Raw genomic sequence first — 26,743 nt, forward strand, 5'->3', positions numbered from 1 at the left:
ATGTCCTGCGATGTACTGCATTAGGATCGAATAGACCCCGCGATTTCTCCTTCCCCCAAATCCAGATAGCTGATGTTCTGAAAGAGCTGCAAAGTCTGGACCCCTACAAATCAGCTGGGCTAGACAAGCTGTACCCTCTCTTTCTAAAATTATCCACCGCATATGTTGCAACGCGTATTACTAGCCTGTTCAACCTCTCTTTCGTATTGTCTGAGATCCCTAAAGATTGGAAAGCTGCTGCAGTCATCCCCATCTTCAAAGGGGGAGACACTCTAGACCCAAACTGTTACACACCTATATCCATCATGCCCTGCCTTTCTAAAGTCTCCGAAAGACAAGTTAACAAACAGATCACTGACCATTTTGGATCCCACCGTATCTTCTCCGCTATGCAATCTAGTTTCCGAGCTGGTCATGGGTGCACCTCAGCCACGCTCAAGGTCCTAAACGATATCATAACCGCCATCAATAAAAGACAGTACTGTGCAGCCGTTTTCATCGACCTGGCCAAGGCTTTCGACTCTGTTAATCACTGCATTCTTATCGGAAGACTCAATGAAATAAGGAATGAAATAACACTCTGATCCAAACCGACCATGGTTTCACAAATGACTGCCTTGCCTGGTTCTCCAACTACTTCTCAGATAGAGTTCAGTGTGTCAAATCGGAGGGCCTATTGACCGGACCTCTGGCTGTGTCTATGGGGTGCCACAGCATTCAATTGTCGGGCGGCTCTTTTCTCTGTATACATCAATGATGTCGTTCTTGCTGCTGGTGATTCTACACTCCTCAACACTCCTTCCGTGGCCTCCAACTGCTCTTAAATGCTAGTAAAATTAAATCAAATCAAATCAAATTTTATTTGTCACATACACATGGTTAGCAGATGTTAATGTGAGTGTAGCGAAATGCTTGTGCTTCCAGTTCCGACAATGCAGTAATAACCAACAAGTAATCTAACTAACAATTCCAAAACTAATATCTTATACACAGTGTAAGGGGATAAAGAATATGTACATAAATATATGAATGAGTGATGGTGCAGAGCAGCATAGGCAAGATACAGTAGATGGTATCGAGTACAGTATATTCATATGAGATGAGTATGTAAACAAAGTGGCATAGTTAAAGTGGCTAGTGATACATGTATTACATAAGGATGCAGTAGATGATAGAGTACAGTATATACGTATACATATGAGATGAATAATGTAGGGTATGTAAACATTATATTAGGTAGCATTGTTTAAAGTGGCTAGTGATATATTTTACATCCTTTCCCATTATTGAAGCGGCTGCAGTTGAGTCAGTGTGTTGGCAGCAGCCACCCAATGTTAGTGGTTGCTGTTTAACAGTCTGATGGCCTTGAGATAGAAGCTGTTTTTCAGTCTCTCGGTCCCAGCTTTGATGCACCTGTACTGACCTCGCCTTCTGGATGATAGCGGGGTGAACAGGCAGTGGCTCGGGTGGGTGTTGTCCTTGATGATCTTTATGGCCTTCCTGTAACATCGGGTGGTGTAGGTGTCCTGGAGGGCAGGTAGTTTGCCCCCGGTGATACGTTGTGCAGACCTCACTACCCTCTGGATAGCCTTACGGTTGTGGGCATAGCAGTTGCCGTACCAGGCGGTGATATAGCCCGCCAGGATGCTCTCGATTGTGCGTCTGTAGAAGTTTGTGAGTGTTTTTGGTGACAAGCCGAATTTCTTCAGCCTCCTGAGGTTGAAGAGGCACTGCTGCGCCTTCTTCACGATGCTGTCTGTGTGAGTGGACCATTTTAGTTTGTCTGTGATGTGTATGCCGAGGAACTTAAAACTTACTACCCTCTCCACTACTGTTCCATCGATGTGGATAGGGGGGTGTTCCCTCTGCTGTTTCCTGACGTCCACAATCATCTCCTTAGTTTTGTTGACGTTGAGTGTGAGGTTATTTTCCTGACACCACACTCCGAGGGCCCTCACCTCCTCCCTGTAGGCCGTCTCGTCGTTGTTGGTAATCAAGCCTACCACTGTTGTGTCGTCCACAAACTTGATGATTGAGTTGGAGGCGTGCGTTGCCGCGCAGTCGTGGGTGAACAGGGAGTACAGGTGAGGGCTCAGAACGCACCCTTGTGGGGCCCCAGTGTTGAGGATCAGCGGGGTGGAGATGTTGTTGCCTACCCTCACCACCTGGGGGCGGCCCGTCAGGAAGTCCAGTACCCAGTTGCACAGGGCGGGGTCGAGACCCAGGGTCTCGAGCTTGATGACGAGCTTAGAGGGTACTATGGTGTTAAATGCCGAGCTGTAGTCAATGAACAGCATTCTCACATAGGTATTCCTCTTGTCCAGATGGGTTAGGGCAGTGTGCAGTGTGGTTGAGATTGCGTCATCTGTGGACCTATTTGGGCGGTAAGCAAATTGGAGTGGGTCTAGGGTGTCAGGTAGGGTGGAGGTGATATGGTCCTTGACGGAAGTGAGTGCTACGGGGCGGTAGTCGTTTAGCTCAGTTACCTTAGCTTTCTTGGGAACAGGAACAATGGTGGCCCTCTTGAAGCATGTGGGAACAGCAGACTGGTATAGGGATTGATTGAATATGTCCGTAAACACACCAGCCAGCTGGTCGCGGCTGGGGATGCCGTCTGGGCCTGCAGCCTTGCGAGGGTTAACACGTTTAAATGTTTTACTCACCTCGGCTGCAGTGAAGGAGAGACCGCATGTTTCCGTTGCAGGCCGTGTCAGTGGCACTGTATTGTCCTCAAAGCGGGCAAAAAAGTTATTTAGTCTGCCTGGGAGCAAGACATCCTGGTCCGTGACTGAGCTGGATTTCATCTTGTAGTCCATGATTGACTGTAGACCCTGCCACATTCCTCTTGTGTCTGAGCCGTTGAATTGAGATTCTACTTTGTCTCTATACTGACGCTTAGCTTGTTTGATAGCCTTACGGAGGGAATAGCTGCACTGTTTGTATTCGGTCATGTTACCAGTCACCTTGCTCTGATTAAAAGCAGTGGTTCACGCTTTCAGTTTCACGCGAATGCTGCCATCAATCCACGGTTTCTGGTTAGGGAATGTTTTAATCGTTGCTATGGGAACGACATCTTCAACGTACGTTCTAATGAACTCGCCCACCGAATCAGCGTATTCATCAATGTTGTTGCCTGACGCAATACGAAACATGTCCCAGTCCACGTGATGGAAGCAGTCTTGGAGTGTGGAATCAGCTTGGTCGGACCAGCGTTGGACAGACCTCAGCGTGGGAGCTTCTATTTTAGTTTCTGTCTGTAGGCAGGGATCAGCAAAATGGAGTCGTGGTCAGCTTTTCCGAAAGGGGGGCGGGGCAGGGCCTTATATGCGTCGCAGAAGTTAGAATAACAGTGATCCAAGGTTTTGCCAGCCCTGGTGGCGCAATCGATATGCTGATACATTTTAGGGAGTCTTGTTTTCAGATTAGCCTTGTTAAAATCCCCAGCAACAATGAATGCAGCCTCAGGATGTATGGATTCCAGTTTGCAAAGAGTCAAATAAAGTTAGTTCAGAGCCATCGATGTGTCTGATTGAGGGGGAATATATACGGCTGTGATTATAATCGAAGAGAATTCTCTTGGTAGATAATGCAGTCTACATTTGATTGTGAGGAATTCTAAATCAGGTGAACAGAAGGATTTGAGTTCCTGTATGTTTCTGTGATCACACCACGTCTCGTTAGCCATAAGGCATACGCCCCCGCCCCTCTTCTTACCAGAAAGGTGTTTGTTTCTGTCGGCGCGATGTGTGGAGAAACCCGCTGGCTGCACCGCATCCGAGAGCGTCTCTCCAGTGAGCCATGTTTCCGTGAAGCAAAGAACGTTACAGTCTCTGATGTCCCTCTGGAATGCTACCCTTGCTCGGATTTCATCAACCTTGTTGTCAAGAGATTGGACATTGGCGAGAAGAATGCTAGGAAGTGGGGCATGATGTGCCCGTCTCCGTAGTCTGACCAGAAGCCTGCCTCGTTTCCCTCTTTTACGAAGTCGTTTTTTTGGGTCGCCGGCTGGGATCCATTCCGTTGTCCTGGTTGAAAGGCAGAACACAGGATCCGCTTCGCAAAAGTCATTTTCTTGGTCGTACTGATGGTGAGTTGACGCTGATCTTATATTCAGTAGTTCTTCTCGACTGTATGTAATGAAACCTAAGATGACCTGGGGTACAAATGTAAGAAATAACACGTAAAAAAACAAAAAACTGCATAGTTTCCTAGGAACGCGAAGCGAGGCGGCCATCTCTGTCGGCGCCTAATACTGTCGTCACCTAATACTAATACTGCATGCTCTTCAACGATCGCTGTCCGCACCCGCCTGCCTGACTAGCATAACTACTCTGGATGGTTCTGACTTAGAATATGTGGACAACTAACATTACCTAGGTGTCAGGTTAGATTGTAAACTCTCCTTCCAGAATCACATTAAGCATCTCCAATCCAAAATTAAATCTAGAATTGGCTTCCTATTTTGCAACAAAGCCTCCTTCACTCATGCTGCCAAACATACCCTCGTAAAACTGACTATCCTACCAGTCCTTGACTTTGGCGATGTAATTTACCTAATAGCCTGAAACACTCTACTCAGAAAATAGGATGTAGTCTATCACAGTGCCATCCGTTTTGTCACTAAAGCCCCTAAAGCCCCACTACTGCGACCTGTACGCTCTCGTTGGCTGGATATCCGTCGCCAATCCCACTCGCTCCAGGTCATCTATAAGTCTTTGCTCGGTAAAGCCCCGCCTTATCTCAGCTCATTGGTCACCATAGCAACACCCGGCCGTAGCACGCGCCCCAGCAGGTATATTTCACTGGTCATCCCCAAAGCCAACACCTCCTTTGGCCGCCTTTCCTTCCAGTTCTCTGCTGCCAATGACTGGAATGAATTGAAAAAGTCTCTGAAGCTGGAGACTTATATCTCCCTCATTATCTATAAGCATCAGCTGTAAATAGCCCACCCAACTACCTCATCCCCATATTGTTATTTTTTTTCTTCTCTTTTGCACCCCTGTATCTCTACTTGCACATCATAATCTGCACATATACAATTCCAGTGTTAATGCTAAATTGTAATTACTTCACCACTACGGCCTATTTATTGCCTTACCTCACTAATCTTACTACATTTGCACACAGTGTATATAGATTTTTCTGTTGTGTTGTGACTGCACGTTTGTTTATCCCATGTGTAACTGGCCTACCTGGTTAAATAATGGTGAAATAAAAATAAAAAACAACTGATCCACACCTGGTCTACATTGGTACTTCGGTTCACATACTGTATTTGGACGACCCACCAAGACTTGCCATTCGGACATAGATTACTGTTCTCTCCTCTGTACTCTCTTACCACAGCATGGCTCTCCCCTTTGCTGCTATCTCTACAAGTCCCCTGTGCTCTGTGCTACCTCTTACCTCCACGCTTGTCTCTTGGATTGAGTTTTACAGCTGTTCCTAGGGGATGTGTCTGCCCTTTAAAACACTGTCACAGCTACCCCTGTAACCGCGGCCCTCCTCCCTGTAACCACGGCCCCCTGGGAGCAGCCTGACGGCCCAGGGTCGGTATTCAGGCGAAAGGGACGGGAAAGGGAAGATGCGAGAGGCCCCTGTGTCTTATAGGTGTCAGGAATTAAATAACACTCTGATCCAAACCGACCTGTGTGAGTGTCCATCCTCTGGATGACCCTACCCAGCGTCCAGCAGTCGCAATACAGAGCAGCACCTGTCATTCTCCTCATTTACATACAGGGAGATCACCTCCTATCACTAACACAATGAAAGTGATTCTCCTCATTTACCTACAGGGAGATGAAAGTGATTCTCCTCCAGTCTCTCTATTTATCTGACCTTCCACCTGCTTAATAATACCCACCCACCTACCTACCTACCTACCTACCTACCTACCTACCTACCTACCTACCTACCTGCCCGCCCGCCCGCCCCCGCCCGCCCGCCCGCCCGCCCGCCCGCCCACCCACCCACCCACCCACCCACCCCCTACCTACCTGCCTGCCTGCCTGCCTGCCCGCCCGCCCGCCCACCCACCCACCACCTACCTACACGCCCGCCCGCCCACCCACCCACTACCTACCTGCCTGCCTGCCCGCCCACTACCTACCTACCTACCTACCTACCTTCAGTTAACTCGCCACAGATTTAGCCCTTTGCCAGTGTTTTAATAATTAGGTTGTGTTCGGTCGATCAACGATTGTCCACCCATATCAGACATGCTTTCAAGTTATGTACACAGTAGGTCCCTCAGGACCTCTGGCCCTGGCCTTTTAACTACCCCAAAGCCTAGGACCAAGAGGCATGGAGAGACAGCCTTTAGTTATTATGCCATCAGCCTTTGGAATAGCCTGCCAGGGAACCTGAGGGAGGGCCAAAACTGTGGACATATTTAAAAGTTGTTTTAAAACACATATTTTTAAGCTTTGCTTTTCCTTAGGGTGCTTTTAAGTCATTCCATGTTGTCATTATTTTATTTTCTATCTTATGTTTGTTGTGCAGTAAATATTTCAGCTTTTATTTTCATAGTTTTTTATTATTGCGTTCCATTCCATGTCTGAAATGTGCTGCATAAATAAAGCTTGATTTGATTATTTGATTTGGGTTAGTGTATTAAATGCTGTAGAAAGAGGCTATGATGGCGCTCATACAGATTGACTGCTCTTGTGCTGAACCTGAAGCTGCCATGGATGTCATGCTGATCTGGCGTTCCAAAATGTTCCCGAAGGCTTTCCCTGTCTTCTGAAATATGCAAATGTCTCCAAGCTGAGAAGAACCGCTAACAGTCTCATGTTTCAAGGTTGTGAACTGTTCATTTTTTCCTTTGAACGTGAATCTACTACATTCATGGTGACTAAATATGATTTTTTTTTTAATGTTTAGGCTATTATCAGCAATAACGATTTCAAAACAGGTTGCATGTCTTGTATTTAGTAGGAATAATATGTCCATCTCAATCATCTCTACTGTATAATAGACATACTGTACATGTCACAAATTCCCAAAACAAACTCTCCAGAATGGCTGTCCAGTTTCCCACCAGGCATGGGGCTGATATACTGGAGACACTGGAGAAACCAATGGTCGTAAAAAATCTCTGCTTGTTATCCTGCAGCGAGTGAAGTCCTGCCTGCCCGCCTTCCTGCCACCCAGCCAGGGATCTAACATTGTGGCTGTGCTGTGAGCTCCTCAGGCTCTGTGAGACATTGTTAGGGAGACGTCTTGTCCATGGATCCAGTCTAACACTCCCCTGGGCCCTTCCCTGCTCCAGCCCTGCTACCGCTCTGACCTGCTCAGGCTGAGTTTGGGCTCCGGGCTAAAACAGGGCTGCACCTTTTGTTCATCAACAGATCTAAATTGTATGACCTTAAAAAGGAAATTTGCTGTACCGTATGCACTATGCACTGCAGTGTTGGTTGAACTAAACACGCTGGCTTCTGTAGTGTGGGAAATTAATGCTTTAGAAAACAAGTCTGTGCGAAAATGGTTCATGTTCAGATGTCCTTTCAATTTAATTGCCTGCTGTTAGATGTAGTAGGATAACTATGTTATAGTATATTAAAATATGCATATGTACATACACTGACTGTACAAAACATTAGGAGCACCTGCTCTTTCCATGACATAGACTGACCAGGTGAATCCAGGTGAAAGCTATGATCCCTTATTGATGGCACTTGTTAAATCCACTTCAATCAGTGTAGATGAAGGGGAGGAGTCAGGTTAAATAAGTATTTTTAAGCCTTCAGACACTTGAGGCAGGGATTGTGTATGTGTGCCATTCAGAGGGTGAATGGGCAAGACAAAATATTTAGGTGCCTTTGAACGGGGTATGGTAGTAGGTGCCAGGCGCACCGGTTTGTGTCAAGAACTGCAACGCTGCTACAGTTGTTTTTTCCACAATTGTGGTGGTTCTGGGGACAAACGGGGGAGGGGGTGCATCTCAATATTAGGAAGGTCTTCTTAATGTTTGGTGTACTCAGTGTATACAGTACCTTGATGTCTTTGCGCTATGCTACAGGGTATCATCCCCATGCATTGTTAAGGGCTGCTAGCGTCTATGATGCTTTTACTCTACAGATGAAAGGAGAAATCAAAGGGTCTCGTCTGGTTAACAATATCTCTTAACAATCAACTGTCCTATGAAATAGGGTTAACTTTTTATGAAAAATAATAATGCATTGGTTTATGAGGAACTAAAAAGATGACTAGTGTGTTCAGAAAGCAAGGAGGGTACTGTACTGTAGATATTCATAAATACCCACTGAGAGTCAAAAGTCATCCTGAGTGTATTTAGAGCAGACTGGTTGCAGTGTTCTAAGAAATTGCAAGAGATCTTTGCTTGTATCGTGTACATGATAAACAATCAAAGCTCAAAATAAAAATAAATACTTTCGAGCCAGTTCTGAGACGTATAAAGAAATAAGTCAACAAAAATATGTAAATAAACAGAATAGTGTGCCTCAGGAGGAAGATGATGTAAAGTATGGAGGCCCATTAGTCAGCCCATGGGTGCATCTAAAACGGCACCCTATTCCATATAGTGTACTACTTTTGTTATGCACTACTTTTGACAAGAGCCCTATGGACCCTGGTCAAAAGTAGTGCACTATAAAAGGAATATGGTGCCATTTGGGACTCACAACCATCTCTAGCCAGAGAACAGATCTCAGAATCTCTTTGAGTCTAGCATCAGGCCTCTGGGCAGAATATACACACACACATAATCCACCCAGCCTCTACATGATGGACTCCATTTTTCCTTCTGCCTTAAGCCTCTGTGATTATTCACCAGGCTCCTTTTAAAACAAATGGCTGCAAATAGACACCAGGGTTCTAAGAGGCAGGCAGGCTTTAATATGTACCCCTCAGTCTCTGAGGAACTGCATAGAGGGGTGAGAGAGAGAAAGGGGGAGAGAGAGAAGCAGATACTTTGTCCCTAACAGAGAGTGTGTGAGAGATGGATGCCGCCTGGCCTGGGCGACATATATCCTGACACCGACACAAAAGAAAACATCAACCATGCCTCCTCACAAAGCAGGGGACAGTCTAATATGTTATTTTTTCTTTCTCTCCCCCCCCCCCACCACACATAGCTGCCTCTAATGCAATTTTTGACATCTTAAGTGCAGCAACAATCAGGCCCTCTTTGAAACTGCCCATGCACGCAGAAAATACAGAATAGAGGAGAGGTGGGAAGATGGTGTGACAGCAGTAGGGATGCGTTCCAAATAGTGCCCAATTCTAAATTTAGTGTGCTACTTTTGACCAGAGAGAGTCAAAAGTTGTGTGCTATATGTGGAATATGGTGCCAATTGGGACGCATCCCAGATGCAGGACCGATAAAAGAGTGTCCTTTGACCTTAAGTGACATGGTGAAAGTAATCACGATCGCTCCCTTGATATGAGAAAATCAATTCTGTACATTTAGTTGTAGGGTCTTCTTTTTCTATCAGGGGTGGGAACCTAAATTATTTCCCAAGCGTTTCGTTCTGAACAGAACCATTATTTGTTTTGTTCCCTTCCACTGTTACAACCAGCAAAATAAAGTTCTGAACCGTTTCAACCCCAAAAAACTAACGGTTTATATAGTTCCTTTCTGTTCCTCTTTAAAAAAAAATGTTTTGTACATTTAGCGAAACATTAGATTATGTCACCAATCAGATAGAACAGCTTGCTATGGAGCAGGCTATGGATGTTTACATGTATTGGACAGGCAAGTGTAGGGTGCGAGATATGACAGAAATGATTCTGGTTGGGAGAGATCGAGAGAGGGAGAAGGAGAAGGCTTGACATTGAAGCACTGGGCATCTTATTATCTTAATTAGGCCCACAGAATTATTCGTACAGAGAAGAGGCGATTTTAATGTCTTTGAACTTCAGAGGGTTGGCTTAACGTTGCACCAGAGCTAGCTAACTAGCTAACAAGCTTGTGTGTGCAGAGCGTCACCAGAACTAAAATAAAAAGATGTTTTATCTTTTTGTAGTTGTCACGTTCGTTGTAACGAGGAGACCAAGGCGCAGCGTGATGAGAATACATTCCTCTTTATTAAAGGAAGAACACTTAAACAAACTAACCAAAACAAACGTGACGCTGTATAACACGAGTGCTGAAACAAGCAACTATACATAGACAATAACCCACAAACTATCCCAGGCATATGGCTACCTAAATATGGTCCACAATCAGAGACAACGATAAACAGCTGCCTCTGATTGAGAAGCAATCTAGGCAAACATAGACATAAAAACACCTAGACTGGAAAAACCCCCATAAACATACAAAAACCCTAGACAGGACATAAACGTTCACTTTTTTTCCCGGTTCTGATTCTGTTCTTCAAAAAATTTTGGTTCTGTTCCCTGAACCGGTTCCAACCGATGGTTTCTATTGCATAGAGCTATAGGACACCAAACAGCAATGTAGCTGCAGGGTCTTCTGTTGCTGTTGTCTAGAGCCAAACAACCAAACAGCCATTTAGGGTTCATGAGGCAACAATGGCTGACATGGAAAATAGGCAAAAAAAATATTAGCACAAGGGATCCACTAGTATTAGTCAAGCTATGGCATTATGGTTAAAATGCTTTTGACAGGACATCAGAATGAGAAGATACAGTAGTTTGTTTGACCTCAATTTCATTCTGAGCCCCCAAACGCTGTCTTCTATGTTGGCACTAAGACATGCCCTGTGCATGCCTGGCCTCTCTGATCGCCCCTCCGTATGTTCCATTAGAGTTCAATCTATTAGAGGTCATTCCATTTCAGTTCATCATGACGTAGTGAATGTTTATCTATTCATAATTCAGAACTGTCTCTTTCTCCTTCAGAACTCAAATATTCATGAACCAGTTTTTTTCTATGACATATTGCTGTATCGCCGTACATTTTTGAACGTATGTCAAAAGCAATTCTTCTGATCCCTAAATTTTTCCCCCAACCGAACAGCTGGATGCTGCTGTAATCAATTAAAGATAGCACAGATGCTCCAACACACATTTATGTATTAGTCTGTCCTTACAAATCTAACTGTTTCATGCAGAAATGTTTATTTTATGCATAAGGTAACAGTAATGGATCTAAAGACACCACCCCCACACATAGATATTTCTACGGTCTTTCAAACGATTCGAAAACCGAAAATATTTACTGTACTGAAATGACATTATTTCTCAATTGTGAACATAGGAGATGGATGCACCACTGCTCCACGCAGCACTGTGTGTGTGTGTGTGTGTGTGTGTGTGTGTGTGTGTGTGTGTGTGTGTCTCCTCAAGCCCCGAGTCCATTTCATGTTTCTGATTGTTAACCAGCTACTGTCACCATTCACACCTGTATGTCTCACTCTCGCTACACAGGCTAATGAATAACTAGCGTGCTAACATGCTAATCTGACATGGTTCACATTAAAGGTCTTCTCGGGTCCCGAAATTGAGATCCGATCCGAATTGGATATGTGAAATTCCTACCCGACCCTGACCGGATCCAGACTTTAAAAAATATATACTGTTTTTATTTGATCCGATTTGGATCCGAGGTGGACCAGACTCGTCCCAAAACATGTCAGAGTTGAGAGAGAATCGGATTCAAACTGGGTCAGGTCTGTATCTGACCCAATGGATCTGAAAGAAAAAAGATTTTGCTTGATTGCCCAAAATGAAGCATTATCGACATACTTGTCTGCTGAACTTTAACGTGCATTTTCGTTGTATCTAAAATAATTTATCTGTGGACTACAGCTTAGTATTTTCATAATTACATCCCTATAGTTAGATGGCGAACATTAGGAGGTTTTCAGAAATGTTTTCCTTATTTCTGTTGACTAAATATTTGAGTAGGAGGATTTTTTTTGTGATGATCATCACGTGCCAGCCTGAGAGTAACAAATTATTTTACTGAATCTCCGAGCTGACAAGGTACAAATCTGTCGTTCTGCCCCTGAACAAGGCAGTTAACCCACTGTTCCTAGACCGTCATTGAAAATAAGAATTTGTTCTTAACTGACTTGTCTAGTAAAATACAGGTAAAATATAATAAAAAATTAAATAAAATTACAATCTAGCTTACTTAACTGTTTTGATAAACATTGATTTAGACTAAAGGTAGGCTATAGCAAGCTTGACCAACAAGCTTCGAATTAAAAATAAATTTTGAATAAACTAGGAAAGGATGGAGTCTCCCATTTGCATTCCCATGTCATTTCCAACAATTGGGATATGTAGGTGTAGGTTAATTTGGTTTCTGTTGACCACGTTTTTGAGTATAGAGGATTTTTATATGGTGATTTTAGGACGCTAAGTAGTCAGAGAGTGCTGTGTGTTAGACAGTGTTAGACACATTTTAGTGGCTATTTCTATAACTCAGGTGTAATTAATTTTTAATTATTTTTTTCTCTAAATGAAATACAGATTTCATTCAAGCCTACAGAATTAGCCTACACAGCCTGAGATTGGTTTGGATGCCGGTTTGATAGAAAAGTCGTCCATGCCACTCTGTGAAGAGTGGAGTTGTCCTGATATTTCTTATACCTATCCATGCCTTACACAATGTATACATCGGCAGCCTTTCAACATTCGGCTACATCATTTCCTGCAGATAAGCCTATTGCTATCAGTCTAATGAAAACACACATTCACACACTGCATGAGCAGATTAAATGGTCAAAAATGCTATATTTTAAAGATGACCAGAGGAATGTGTTGGCAACTCTGCAGTAGTAGTAATTATTTTTGAATGAAAGCCAGGAAACTAGCGCATGAATGGGTCACCTTTCTTATATCGCACATTCGACATTAATTAACAAACTGTTATTTTAAATATAAAAAAATAATGATAAAATAGCTAAATAACATACTAAATAGGCCAAGCCTAATAAATGAAAAAAAGCCTGAATAAACAAGTAAATTTAATCAATTAAACAATTAAATTAAGTAGCTCAGATATTGATATTATGGGCAACCTTTTCCCCCCTGTATCCACAATGTGCATAAATGAGGCGATTACAGACAATTTCCCTGTTTATATATTTCTTGCACTTTATACAGCCTTGGCTATCATTATCCACTGTGTCCTCCTCCTCTTCCATAACAAGTAGGCCTATAGCTTATTTCACGTGAAGTGCACAGTGGCTGGTATTCATGAAGTGAATATGTCGTTTTGTCACAAAATGATAGTGACACATTTGGTTTGAGGAAATGGGACCCCTTGACAATATTGTAAGATAATCAAATGGAACTGTGTGTTTCTGTTGTTTAGGAACTAACTCTTCAAATATAATTTCAGATCCGGTTGGTATTTCACATATTTTCACACAGATCGGGTCGGACCTCGGGTTACCGGGTTCGGGTAGATTCACGAAGACCTCTTGTTCACATGCTGCTAATGGAGAAATAGCATGCTAACATGCTAAACTGATGTAAAGCATTGATGCAACATCCTGCCAACAATCTCGGACAACCTTCATGTATTTTTGATTCAGACAAAATCCTAATAGGGTCCAATTGATTTGCCCACTCAAGCATCCGTTTCCCCCCTATTTAACTAATAAACACCAATAATAGACACTACAGTATTGTCTTGTTAAAACAGGGGTGAGGATAAGAACACCTGAGAAACAGGAAATGGACTCTTACTTCTGTCCTTGATTGCTGTAACTGTTGTCGTAGGAGTCATAACCCTGGTCATCGTAAGCTGTCCCGTATCCATCATCATATTCCTGGAGATAGAAAGAGAGGATAAAATACATAAAGATCATTTAGAAACATTTATAAAACATCACCACAACGTTTTTTTCTGCGCTCTGCCATGGGACTGGTCAGTCCAGGTCACTAAGTCCACCCATGTCAGTTGGTCATAACATAGTTTGTTTCTATCTATAGTTGTCTCCTTTAGAACTAGACTATTCATCAACTCTTTTTTTTTTACACCTCTGCTAATTCCTTTATTGTACCTCTGTTAATTCCTGGAAGTGCGTCAAAAGCAATACTTCTGATCCCTAAATGTGAATTGTTCCCCAACTGATCATCACCGACAATTGGATGCTGCTGTAATCACTTAAAGATCAACACAGATGATCCAAAATGCATTCAGAAAATCTAATGATTTCAATTTGTAAGTGTTTATTTTATGCATACGTTAACTGTCATGTATCTGAAGACACCATCTCACACATGTCTACTGTCTTCCAACTACTCTGACCTCGAAAAAATATATCTTAAATGCACACATTATTTCTCGATTGGGAGTATATTAGAAGAATAGGTTGTGTACCATTGCGCCACATACAGTACCAGTCTAAAGTTTAGACGCAGGTACTCATTCCAGGGCTTTTCTTTATTTGTACTATTTTCTACATTGTAGAATAATAGTGAAGACAAACAAACTATAAAACAACACATATGGAATCATGTAGTAACCAAAAAAAGTGTTAAACCAATTTTGACTGGTACTGTGTGTGTGCATGCGTGTGTGCGTGCGTGTGTGTGTGCGTGCGTGTGTGTGTGCGTGTGCAACAGCCAGATGTATCTCCTCATGCCCCGAGTCCATTTCATCACCATCTCTGAAGAGGAGCTTGAAACATCTGCCTGAGCTCCAGCAATATCCCCTCTCCTCCCCACCCTCTCCTCCCCACTCCTCCCCCTCTTCCCCACCGCCCACCCCCCCCAGTCCCCTAACCCCGAACATCAAAGGGGCGCAGAGCCGCACCCGTCCTAATTTAGGATAAATGGGAATTATGTTCCACAAAGATGTCGACCCCTCGTGACACATCCCTCATCCCCCTCACCCCCAACACTCCACCACTAATTCCATCTGGGTGATTTGCATGCACAAACTGTGAGAATTACAGTGAGAGAGAGACAACATACTCATCTCCGTGTTATTATGGAGGCCTCTAATGCCTGATTAGAAACATGCCTCTGCCAGACGCCACCATTTGGATCCACTCTTTTATCTTTAATCCTGAGGAAGCTAACAAACTAACTGTGTATGACGGGGGAAAATGAAGTTCATCAAAGTTGGGCTGGTGCTGTGGTTGTGTAAATCTGCATGCATCCTAAGTGGCGCACTATTCCTTCCTAAGTAGTGCACTATATAGGATGCCAATTGGGAGGCACACTGTTACAAATAGAGTTCCCTGGCCTCTGGTTTTCTAATCACCACAGTAACAACATTAATATAACCATGTTAGATCATGGTGTGTAAATCTGATCATCAACTTTCAACTGCCATTCCGCTTTGTTGGTGGATTATGTATTATGGACTGTAAGGTCATGATACAATGTTTGGCTGGCACGTCAATATGCTAAATACCTATAGGACCAGTCAAAAGTTTGGACATACAGTGCCTACTCATTAAAAGGGTTTTTCTTTATTTTTACTATTTTCTACATTGTAGAATAATATTGAAGACAACACAACTATGAAATAACACATATGGAATCATGTAGTAACCAAAAAAGTGTTAAACAAGCTACATCTATTTTATATTTGTGATTCTTCAAAGTAGCCACCCTTTGTCTTGATGACAGCTTTGCACACTCTTGGCATAAATAATAAAATAGTACAAATAAAGAAAAACCCTTGAATGAGTAGCTGTGTCCAAACTTTTGTCTGGCACTGTATATAATATATCATATGAATCATATTTGAGAGTTTCATTCCAAAATGCTATATATCCATTTTTAGAAATGTTTATAAATTATATTTTATTGTTTAAAGAAATTGTGAAAGATATATATTTTTTTCATTATCTAATCGTGGCATGAGGTTGTTCAATGACAGAATTTTTTTACAAAATCTGTCATTTGATGGTTTCATTTCAGAGAGACAAATATTTATTGTTTATTTGCATTTTATTAAATTTGTATAATTCATTAAAATACTGAGCTATATTGTATGAAAATTACTGTATATAATTTTAAACTAATACAATTGCTTAGAGAGATTTTTTTACGTGACAAAAATGTAGTCAAAATGTAGAGATCAAAATGATTGAATAAATGCATGAGTGAGAAAGTCAAAGAGGGTACCCCAATGATCATACCCCAAGACATGCTAATCTCTCACCATTACCGATAACAGGGGAGGTTTGCATGTCTTGGGGGTATGATCTTTGACCCTCTGTAACTTTCTAACTCATCATCATTCACAATTCATTCAGGATTATCTGTAATCATTGTAGCATCCACAATAATGTAGAAGTGTTTAGGGACATATATTATTATTTTATAATGAAAGTGACTACAAAATTACACAATACATTATTTGCCACAAAATACTCTGAAACACAATCAAAATGAACTGTAGATGCATCGAAAAAAATTCTAGTCACACGCTTGATGTAGTCATCAGGTGCTAGGAATATGGGACCAAATATTAAACTTTTGACAACTTTATTTATAAGAATCTCATGGGGTGTCAATCATTTCTTCCATACCTTTTTGACAGAAAAAAATATGACTTGTTTAAACAAAATCTCTTTCTCTAAGCCAGGGGTTCGTAAACTTTTTCAGCCTGGGACCCAAATGAGAAATTCTGTGTTTTCCTGGGACCCAAGCTTAGGAAAATATGCAACTATGCATAAATATTGTTACATTTGGGCCTCCCGGGTGGCGCAGTGGTCTAGGGCACTGCATCGCAGTGCTAGCTGTGCCACCAGAGATTCTGGGTTCGCGCTCTGTCACAGCCGGCCGCCACCGGGGGGTCCGCGGGGCAACGCACAATTGGCCTAACGTCGTCTGGGTTAGGGAGTGTTTTAGTTCTATAGGGATATCCTTGTCTCATCGCGTACTAGCGACTCCTGTGGCGGGCATGGGGGCAGTGCACGCTAACCAGGTCGCCAGGTGCACGGTGTTTCCTCCAACACATTGGTGCGGCTGGCTTCCAGGTTGGATGCGCGCTGTGTTAAGAAGCAGTGCGGCTCGGTTGGGTTGTGTTTCGGAGGACACATGGCTTTCGACCTTCGTCTCTCCCAAGCCCGTACGGGAGTTGTAGCGATGAGACAAGATAGCAACTACTAACAATTGGATACCATGAAAAGGGGGTAAATTTAAAAAAATAAAAATATTGGTACATTTCATTGCCCGTATGCCTAAAAAAATGCAATATAGACAAAAACAAATAACAATGAAATTAAATATCCATATAAATATCTATGAATGTTATTTACCCCATTAAAAACACTCTTACATATCTGTATAGGTTGGAGCTGTTGTTGTTCCAATATAATACATAATTTTAATTCTGAACTGGAATAAATGGATTGATCACGTCACACAGATGTATAACAGAACACACACAGGCTTTTTGATAGTGCAACCCTAAGTAACAGTACAGATGAAAAATGATCAGGGCTGTTGTACATCTTACTGTAGAAATTATTGTTGAAAGAAAGTTTAGGTTGGAGCTGTTGCTGTTAAAATGCAATACATATGTTGTAGTCTGAACTGGAATAAACTGATTGATGTAGACCAGAAAACATACAGCAGTCCTAATGAGCAGGTCTATTCTGGGCTCTGTTTTTGACAGTACAACACTGAGGTCGTGCTCATCCTTCAAATTGTTTCTGTACCTGTTTTTTTGTCAGAGTTGAGAACCCTGACTCGCATAGGTATGTGGTGCCAAGCTGGACCAGAACATCATCTGCTTTCTCAGTCAGGCAGGAGACCGCTTCCTGCTGTAGATGAACAACCCAGAACTGTGTGAATGTGTTTGCCTCAAAAGGCATCTTGCTCCAATCAGTTTATTCCAGTTCAGAATAACAATTGTATTTTCACAGCAACAGTTCCAACCTAGACTAGTTTTCAACAATCATTTCTACAGTAAGATGTACAGTAGGCCTGATCATTTTTCTTCTTCATCTGTACTGTTACTAGGGTTGCACTATCAGTAGATGGTTTGCTTTGGCGAATGTTAGCTATTTGCTGTGTACAAGGCCAGGGGATTGTTTGAAAGAGAAACTCACATCTACTACTATGAGAGTTAGTTAATAGTCCCTTATTTCTGCTGATCATCACCTGTTATAAAAGGACAACCATGCCCTGCTAGCAGAAGTACTCTTCACATGTCGAAGCACTGTTTCCTGAAGCATTCTGCCCTGTTCTGAAAGAACCCCCTGGGGTTTACCATCATATTCATTTGTTCGGCATACCTGCATACCTATAACATGATGCTGCCACAACTATGCTTGAAAATATGGAGAGTGGTACTCAGAAAGTTATTGTATTGCATTTGCCCCAAACATAACACTTTGTACTCAAGACAAAAAGTGAATTGCTTTACCACATTTTTGCAGTATTACTTTAATACCTTGTTGCCAACAGGATGCATGTTTTGGAATATATTTATTCTATACAGGCTTCCTTATTTACACTTTGTGAATCAGGTTAATATTGTGGTGTAACTACGATGTTGTGTTGTTGATCCATCCTCAGTTTTCAACTATCACAGCCATTAAACTATGTAACTGTGTTTGCTGCATTGTGAAATTCATGAGCGGTTTCCTTCCTCTCTGGCAACTGAGCTAGGAAGGACGCCTTCATCTTTGCAGTGACTGGGTGTATTGATACATCATCCAAAGTGTAATTAATCACTTCACTATTCTCAAACGGATATTCAATGTCTGTTTATTTTATTTTTTTACCCATCTACCAATGGGTGTCCTTCTTTGTGAGGCATTGGAAAACCTCCCTGGTCTTTGTGGTTGTACCTGTGTTTGAAATTCACTGCTCGACTGAGGGACCGTACAGATAATTGTATATGTGGGGTACAGAGATGAGGTACTCATTCATAAATCATGTTAAACACTATTACTGCACACAGAGTGAGTCCATGCAACTTATTATATGACTTTTTCATCAAACGGTTACTCCTGCACTTATTTAGGCTTGCCATAACAAAGGGGATGAATACTTATTGAGTAAAGACATTTCAGCTTTCATTTTTTATTCATTTGTATAAATGTTTAAAAAACATCATTCCACTTTTACATTATTGTGTGTAGGCCATAGACAAAATATCTCTATTTAATCCATTTTAAAATAAGGCTGTAACACAACAAAATGTGGGATTAGCCATGGGGTGTGAATACTTTCTGATGGCACGTCTATTAATATTAAATTGTAGAGAAATCTCAGCAAAATAGTAAAAAGTGGCTGATCAAGTATGCATAGTGAGCCTCACTTATCAAATAAATTAGGCTCAGTTGAGTATGAAAAGCCAGAGGGAGATGATCCTAGATCGGAGGAGAGAAAATATATTTTTTGGGGGTCTAGCGGAGGAGACAGTCAACCCAGAAATATAACTCATTTTCAAGCTGCCAATAAATAATCAAACAGTTGGAAATCTCCAAAGATTCACTAATCCCGTTCACAAATCTATACAACTATTATTTGTATCTGAAATATATGCCTGCATGATGAACGACACAGAAAAGTTATTGTCCATATATTGTTTGATTAGTCAGCTGTGACAACATTGAGAAAACAAATACTGTGCAACATGCTTAATTAATGACTAGCATTTGCAGTATATTCACATAATGAATAACATTATGGAATCATCACTTTCTCTGTCAGACACAATAATAAGGTCAATGTTGGTGATTTCTCATGTTCTACTCTGTTGCATAGATCAATTTTTAAAGACATCCTCTCAGCATTACAAGACTAATCATATGTCCTGACCCCATGTAGTTGATAGTATCATGGCCTTGGTTATAATCTAATAGCTGGTTATGAGTGTAATGAGACAATATCGTGCTATAGAACAGAAGGCTCTACTACAAAGCCACGCTCTGGCTTCTCCATAAAACGTAGCACGTCTCTCAGATAAATATACAACAAAAACATAGTTAGCTCTGCGAGGAAGGTGCAGGGGATCAAGCAGACCAGTCAGGCGGTCACTGATGGACCCCAGACAGCCTCTTTACCAGGAGTTTGAGCTACACCTCACGTGCGACGTTATAGGGCACCAGGGCACAAAAAGAATAGAGCCAGGCAATATTTTGTCTCAGTGGCTTCTGAATGTTAAGAACCAGCAGGCTGGTACAGGTGACATTGTACTTGACTGAGTGTGTTTATGTATATGGTGTACAGATGAATGATTGATCGGTCACGCGTAGCACCTTTTCTACCTGCGTTTATTGTCAGTATAAGTCTACGCTTGACGATGTGTTTTTATACACTGAGTGCATTAAACATTAAGAACACCTGCTCTTTCCAGCACATAGACTGACCAGGTGACTACTGTACAGGTGTAAGTTATGATCCCTTATTGATGTCACTTGTTAAATCCACTTCAATCAGTGTAGATGAAGGGGAGGAGACAGGTTAAAGAAGGATTTTCAAGCCTTGTGACAATTGAGACATGAATTGTGTATGTGTGCCATTCAGAGGGTGAATGGGGAAGACAAAATATTTAAGTGCCTTTGAACGGAGTATGGTAGTAGGTGCCAGGTGCACCGGTTTGTGTCAAGAACTGCAACGCTGCTTGGTTTTCATGCTCAACAGTTTCATGTGTATATCAAGAATGGTCCACCACCCAAAGGACATACAGTCAACTTGACACAACCGTGGGAAGCATTGGAGTCAACATGGGCCAGGATCCCTGTGGGACCCTTTCCACACCTTGTAGAGTCCATGCCTCGACGAATTGTTCTGAAGGAAAACTCATCTCAATATTAGGAAGGTGTTCTTAACATTTTTTTACATTGAGTGTATATGCACTGTGCTGCAAACAAGATTTCCCCACAGGGATAAAAAAGCCATTATCTTCTCTTTAACATAACCATGGAAGAAGTGAAATGGAAGCACTCAGAGCAAAGGATAGATCGTCAACCATAAATGTATTTGAAGGCTACTGTCCCTTACCATGTAATGGAGATGTAATTCCTCTCTCTCAGACCCATCGCTGTTGACTTGATCAGGGTGCTGCCTTTCCTCATTTCAGTGTTATTACTGTGTGATGTTCAGTGCCACTTTAAATCCACATTAGAGCCTAACAATGTCATGTTATTGTCGTTTAACTTACCAGCTCCACTCTAAGTGAGTTAGGGGAGAACTTAACCCAGAACATGACTGTTTTACTATTATGTTTGCAGGTTAACAACATACTTTTTTTTACTAAGCATGTTTGCAGGTTAACAACATATTTTCAAATCAAATCAAATCTAATTCTATTGATCACATGCATATATTTAGCAGATGTCATTGCGGGTGTAGCGAAATGCTTGTGTTCCTAGCTCCAACAGTGCAGCAGTATCTAACAATTCACAACAACGCACACAAATCTAACAGTAAAATAATGGAATTAATTAATATATAAATGTTAGGACGAACAATGTCGGAGTGGCACTGTCTAAAATACAGTATACGCAAAGTTGCTTCGGAGCTAGCAGCAGAGCTGCCACGTATGTCGACGCCATCTTTCAATTGCTTTGATTATGTTAGCTAGACTTTTTTTTAGAAAGATGAGCCTTTGGGAAATTCTAACAACTTTTCAATCAGAAACTTGACTGCGATAGGTAATGCCTTTGTTTCGCCTCTCGCAAAGCACTGATAGCACAGCTCAGTAACTAGCAGTATGAATGAAATGGTTTGGAGGGATAAATCAGGACACACACACACACACACACACACAGCACGTATACAATATGGCTACATTTCCAAGTTTAAACAGGATTAGCATGTCAGAAAGGGATGGATGGAGAGAGGGGAGCAGACAAACGAGAAAAAGAAAGGGAGCAGAAGAGAGAGGAAAGAGAGAGAGAGAGAGAAGAGAGAGAAAGAAAGAGAGGGCAAAGAGAACAGAGAGAGAGAGAGAGAGCAGACAGGAAAAAGCAAATAGAGCAGAGAGAGAGAGACAGAGGGAGGAAAGAGACAGCTCCTAAGTGAGTCTTTCATTTGTATGCCAGAGGAGAGCATGAGATGCGTGTTGTTAAAAGATAAGGGCTGCCCTCAGAGGCCATAGAGACTAACAGAGGCTCTGGCACTGCATGTTTCAACAACAGTATCACAGATGCTTTACTGTGCTCTACAATATACCCGGTGGATCAGAGGAACAGATACAGATGGATGCTGCTGAAATACAAAAGGGGAGGTTTGGAGTTTCACACCGACATAGCATCTCTATGTGAGTTAGACATTATACAACCATCATCATCATTGTCATTTCAAATGGTATTCATATGCTGTTTTTAACCTATATTTACACACAAATAAAGTACATGTCATTGTTAAATTATACAGTACAGATGAAGGATCTTAAGTTGATCATCCTGTTGCAGGAAATGTAAAATGTGCCGTGCATTTGGGGTTTAAAAAAGATCTATGAAGTTGTTATTTTCAGACTTGATTTTCCCTTAAGAAAAATGTCTATGAATTATAATCCACATAATAATTCAATGTATTGTTGCTGCAGGATTATTTTTCTGCTGTAGCAAACTGGCTCAAATTAAGATCCTACATCTGTATGAACAAGTTTTTCTCATGGTCATTATATCACAGCCATCTGTTTCTTAGCAGAAATGTCTACATTTGAAATCTGTTTTTGGTGTACCGTGTAAGGAAGTGTGCCCAATACCCTATCATGACATTATTTTCAAATGTATTAAAAATACTCAGTACTTTGTTGAAGCACCTTTAGCAGCGATTACAGCAGAGTATTCTTGGGTATGACACTACAAGCTTGGCACACCTGTATTTGGGGAGTTTCTCCCATTCTTCTCTGCAGATCCTCTCAAGCTCTGTCAGGTTGGATGGGGAATGTCGCTACACAGTTTGCTATTTTCAGGTCTCTCCAGAAATGGTCGATCGGGTTCAAGTCCGGGCTCTGGCTGGGTCACTCAAGGACATTTAGAGACTTGTCCCGAAGCCCTGGCTGTGTGCTTAGGGTCGTTGTCCTGTTGGAAGGTGAACCTTCGTCCCAAAAGTCCTGAGCACTCTGGAGCAGGTTTTCATCAAGGACCTCTTTGGACTTTGCTCCGTTCATCTTTCTCTCGATCCCGACTAGTCTCTCAGTCCCTGCCGCAGAAAAAAAATCCCCACAGGATGATGCTGCCCCCACCATGCTTCACCGTAGGGACGGTGCCAGGTTTCCTCCAGACGTGACGCTTGGCATTCAGGCCAAAGAGTTCAATCTTGGTTTCATCAGACCAGAGAATCTTGTTTCTCATGGTCTGAGAGTCTTTAGGCTGTCACGTGCCATTTACTGAGGAGTTGCTTCCATCTGGCCACTCTGCCATGAAGGTCTGATTGGTGGAGCCCTGAAGAGATGGTTGTCCTTCTGGAAGGTTCTTCCATCTCCACAGAGGAACTCTGGAGCACTGTTAGAGTGACCATTGGGTTCTTGGTCACCTCCCTGACCAAGGCCCTTCTCCCCAGATTGTTCAGTTTGGCAGAGCAGCCGCACTACGAAGAGTCTTGGTGGTTACAAACTTCTTCCATTTAAGAGTGATGGAGGCCACTGTGTTCTTGGGGACCTTCAATGCTGCTGACATTTTTTGGTACCCTGCCCCAGATCTGTGCATCGACACAATCCTGTCTCGGAGCTCTATGGACAATTCCTTCGACTTCACGGCTTGGATATTTCTCTGACATGCACTGTCAACTGTGGGACCTTATATAGACAGGTGTGTGCCTTTCCAAATCATGTTCAATCAATAGATTTTACCACAGGTGGACTCCAATCAAGTTGTAGAAACATCTCTAGGATGATCAATGGAAACAAGACGCAACTAAGCTCAATTTCGAGTCTCATAGCAAAGGGTCTGACTACTTACTGTATGTAAATTAAGTATTTCTGTTTCTATATATTTTTATATATTTGCATAAATGTCTAAAAACGTTTTCACTTTGTCATTATGGGGTATTATGTGTAGATTGATGTGGAAAATAAAATATTTAATCAATTTTAGAATAAGGGTGTAACGTAACAAAATGTAGAAAACGTCAAGGGGTTCGAATCCAAATGCACTGTATGTTTGTATTGTATGTAACTTGTAGATATACACATTATACCGCATTCAGGAGCATTAGACTGTTGTCAGCTACAATTTAACACCTGTCTTCTCTTTACAGTGTCAGCAGGAAGGGTGTAGCTCACACACACACACACACACACTGCGCTGCTCCTCATCACCAAAGGGATCATGTTGTTCTTTAATATGGGATGAATTTTACCAGATGTGTTTTTTAGCCATGCTGTGAGTTGTATAGTGCCTTCAGAAAATATTCATACCCCTTGACTGTGGAAGAAAATGTGTATTACTTTTAAATAAATAAGTATTCAACCCCCTAAGTAAATACAAGTTAGTATTACCTTTCAGGGTGTCTCTCAGAGCTTTGCAAACATGGATTGTACAACATTTGTCCATTATTCTTACAAAAAAATCTTCAAGTTTGTTATTGGTCATTGCTAAATAGCCATTTTCAAGTCTTGCCATATATTTTCAAGCCGATTTAAGCAGTGCTTAAGAGGTGCCGGAAGAAAAACTGAGTGTGAGAAGGTGACCTGGGGAGCTCTGAGGTACCGGTGTTGTGCCGAAAAGCTCCCCCCTGCCAGAATTATCCACCCCCCCCCTTCGCGTGAACTCGTACGTACTCAATTCTTCATCGCTGCAACATGCTTGAACTCGCATGCACTCAATTCTTCATTGCTGCGACTTGCTTGCTAGTTGAGATTTCTGTTCACGTTAGGCTGCGTTTCATTTTATTTTTCATGTCGGTCTGATCTCCGTCAGGCACTAGTAATGTCTGCATTTTTCGGTTTGGTTATTTGTTTCAAGTGTATTAGTCTATAAATAAATCTCTTTGCCAAAATTCGCTATCTCTCCCATTATTCGACTAGTAGTTGTTCTGAAATGTTTATTGCTTGCATACCAAAATCCCCCCCCCCCCTTCTATCTTGGGACTGCAAGGCCTGGCACACTTCTGAATCATTTTGGTAGCTCATGTTGACCAGTAGTGTGTGCCACAGAAATTATTTGACTGTAGCCACAAAGTTAAGTAAATTGGAAAGGGGGGGAGGATTTCAGGCAAGGCTATTCTCTTGCCTGCTGAAATTTTCCCCCCGTCTTCTATCTTGGGCCTTGTATCTTGGGCCTTGTATCTTGGGCCTTGTATCTTGGGCCTTGTATCTTGGGCCTTGTATCTTGGGCCTTGTATCTTGGGCCTTGTATCTTGGGCCTTCTATCTTGGGCCTTCTATCTTGGGCCTGTTGTCTTTAATATTTTTTTTTACAATGGAATAATAAAGTCTTTGAAATGCTATACTGTTAGTAATCTCTATATTGTAATCAATAAAGTGTTTTAAAAGGCTGTACTTGTATTAACATATATGTTCAGATCATTCCTGAGAGTGAAGCGGTGTAGTATCTCCAGGTGGGCGTGTGGTACCCTTCCTCACCCATGCCAACAAGATGTTACTTCTTGTGGGGTCTTTGCCTTGAAAGTAAGTATGAGAGTACAAGTAATGCACAATTAACCTACTGAAAGTATACTGACTAAAAGGCAAAACAGAACTGTCAAATTAAATTACAGCTGTGTCGTGGTATAGTTGCGATTATAATGTGTAACATAATTTTGTTGGGGAAACTGAAATGCCCATCACATTATTTCCCCAGTTTGCTGAATGTGTTCTGAAGGAGGAGTCAATTGTCTTTTCAAATACGGACAAAGATGTTAACATCATGAGAGAAGATATAGCAGTTACTCTCCTCCAAAACACTGGTATGTTCAATTTCTAATTTAATATAATTGTAGATTTGAAAAACAACATTTATATGGATCTTTCAAGGTGATCTTTGATCCAACTTCTGACTAGATGGCCACTAAAACACATGCATTTCAACATTTGGTTACAAGAAACCTATACTATTTCCTTATTCCCTGTTCCCTGTTTGCTCAGAAAAATCCATGTAAAGATGTATAGACTACTTGACATTATGTTTTGCTGGATGACTTGAGCCAACTGTGCCACTTCTGTGGGGATGAGGACAACTGACTGGGTAATTGCTTGTTCACTTCTAAAGGCATATTTTGATGTATGAATTTGTATAAGCAGTAATATTTCTAGAGGTAGTATTATCCCCTTTGTCTGATAATGACATAATTGTAATTCAAGAAAATGTATTTAATGTTTTAAATATAGGAACATTTTTCATCATACATTTCAGGTTGGTTGTGACCTCTGCCCACGATGGTTCCACCAGTCTTGTATGAAGACCGTCACGTCATTGGAGGATTATGTCTGCGCTGCCTGTCAGGACGAGGTTAGGCTTGAGTTCCAGGCGACAGTATCACATGGAAAACTTTCCATAAAAAGTGGACTAAATATTCAGTCGAGCTGTTGCAGATTTCCAATTTGTTTATGTTATTTATTGTCTTTTTATATTTGATTTATTGTAATTTTATATATTTGTATGCAAATTTGTATTTCCTATTTAATGCTTGTTAACAAACTTAACTTTCTATGATGTTTTTGTGTTATTGTGTGATAATATTTGTATTATATTATTATATTTATTTTCTTAAACATTAGAACATTTTCTATCTCGCAGTACCAAAATTATCCAGAGGTGTGCCAGGCCTTGCAGTCCCAAGATAGAAGAGGGGGAGTATTTCGGCAGGCAAGAAAATAGCCTTGCCCACCCCCCCCCGGCACAACACTGGAAAAATTACCTTTGAAATAAAGCAATGCATGCATATCATCACATTTGCGTAGGGGCATAGAGCAGTAGTGTAGAGGCACT

At 41.7% G+C, this 26,743-nt stretch overlaps 1 protein-coding gene across 2 annotated transcripts in view; it reads right to left on the reverse strand.

The window, feature by feature from the left end:
* The window catches only part of LOC135549064 (KH domain-containing, RNA-binding, signal transduction-associated protein 3-like), a 223,980-nt gene that overhangs the window by 16,205 nt on the left and 181,032 nt on the right, over positions 1-26,743 (reverse strand). For both annotated transcript variants that reach the window (XM_064979131.1, XM_064979130.1), the window contains exon 7: positions 13,630-13,712. In XM_064979131.1, the coding sequence (XP_064835203.1) occupies positions 13,630-13,712 (83 nt within the window). The remainder of the gene's footprint in view (positions 1-13,629; positions 13,713-26,743) is intronic.

This window comes from Oncorhynchus masou, chromosome 12, assembly GCF_036934945.1.
Source record: "Oncorhynchus masou masou isolate Uvic2021 chromosome 12, UVic_Omas_1.1, whole genome shotgun sequence".
NCBI lineage: Eukaryota > Metazoa > Chordata > Actinopteri > Salmoniformes > Salmonidae > Oncorhynchus > Oncorhynchus masou.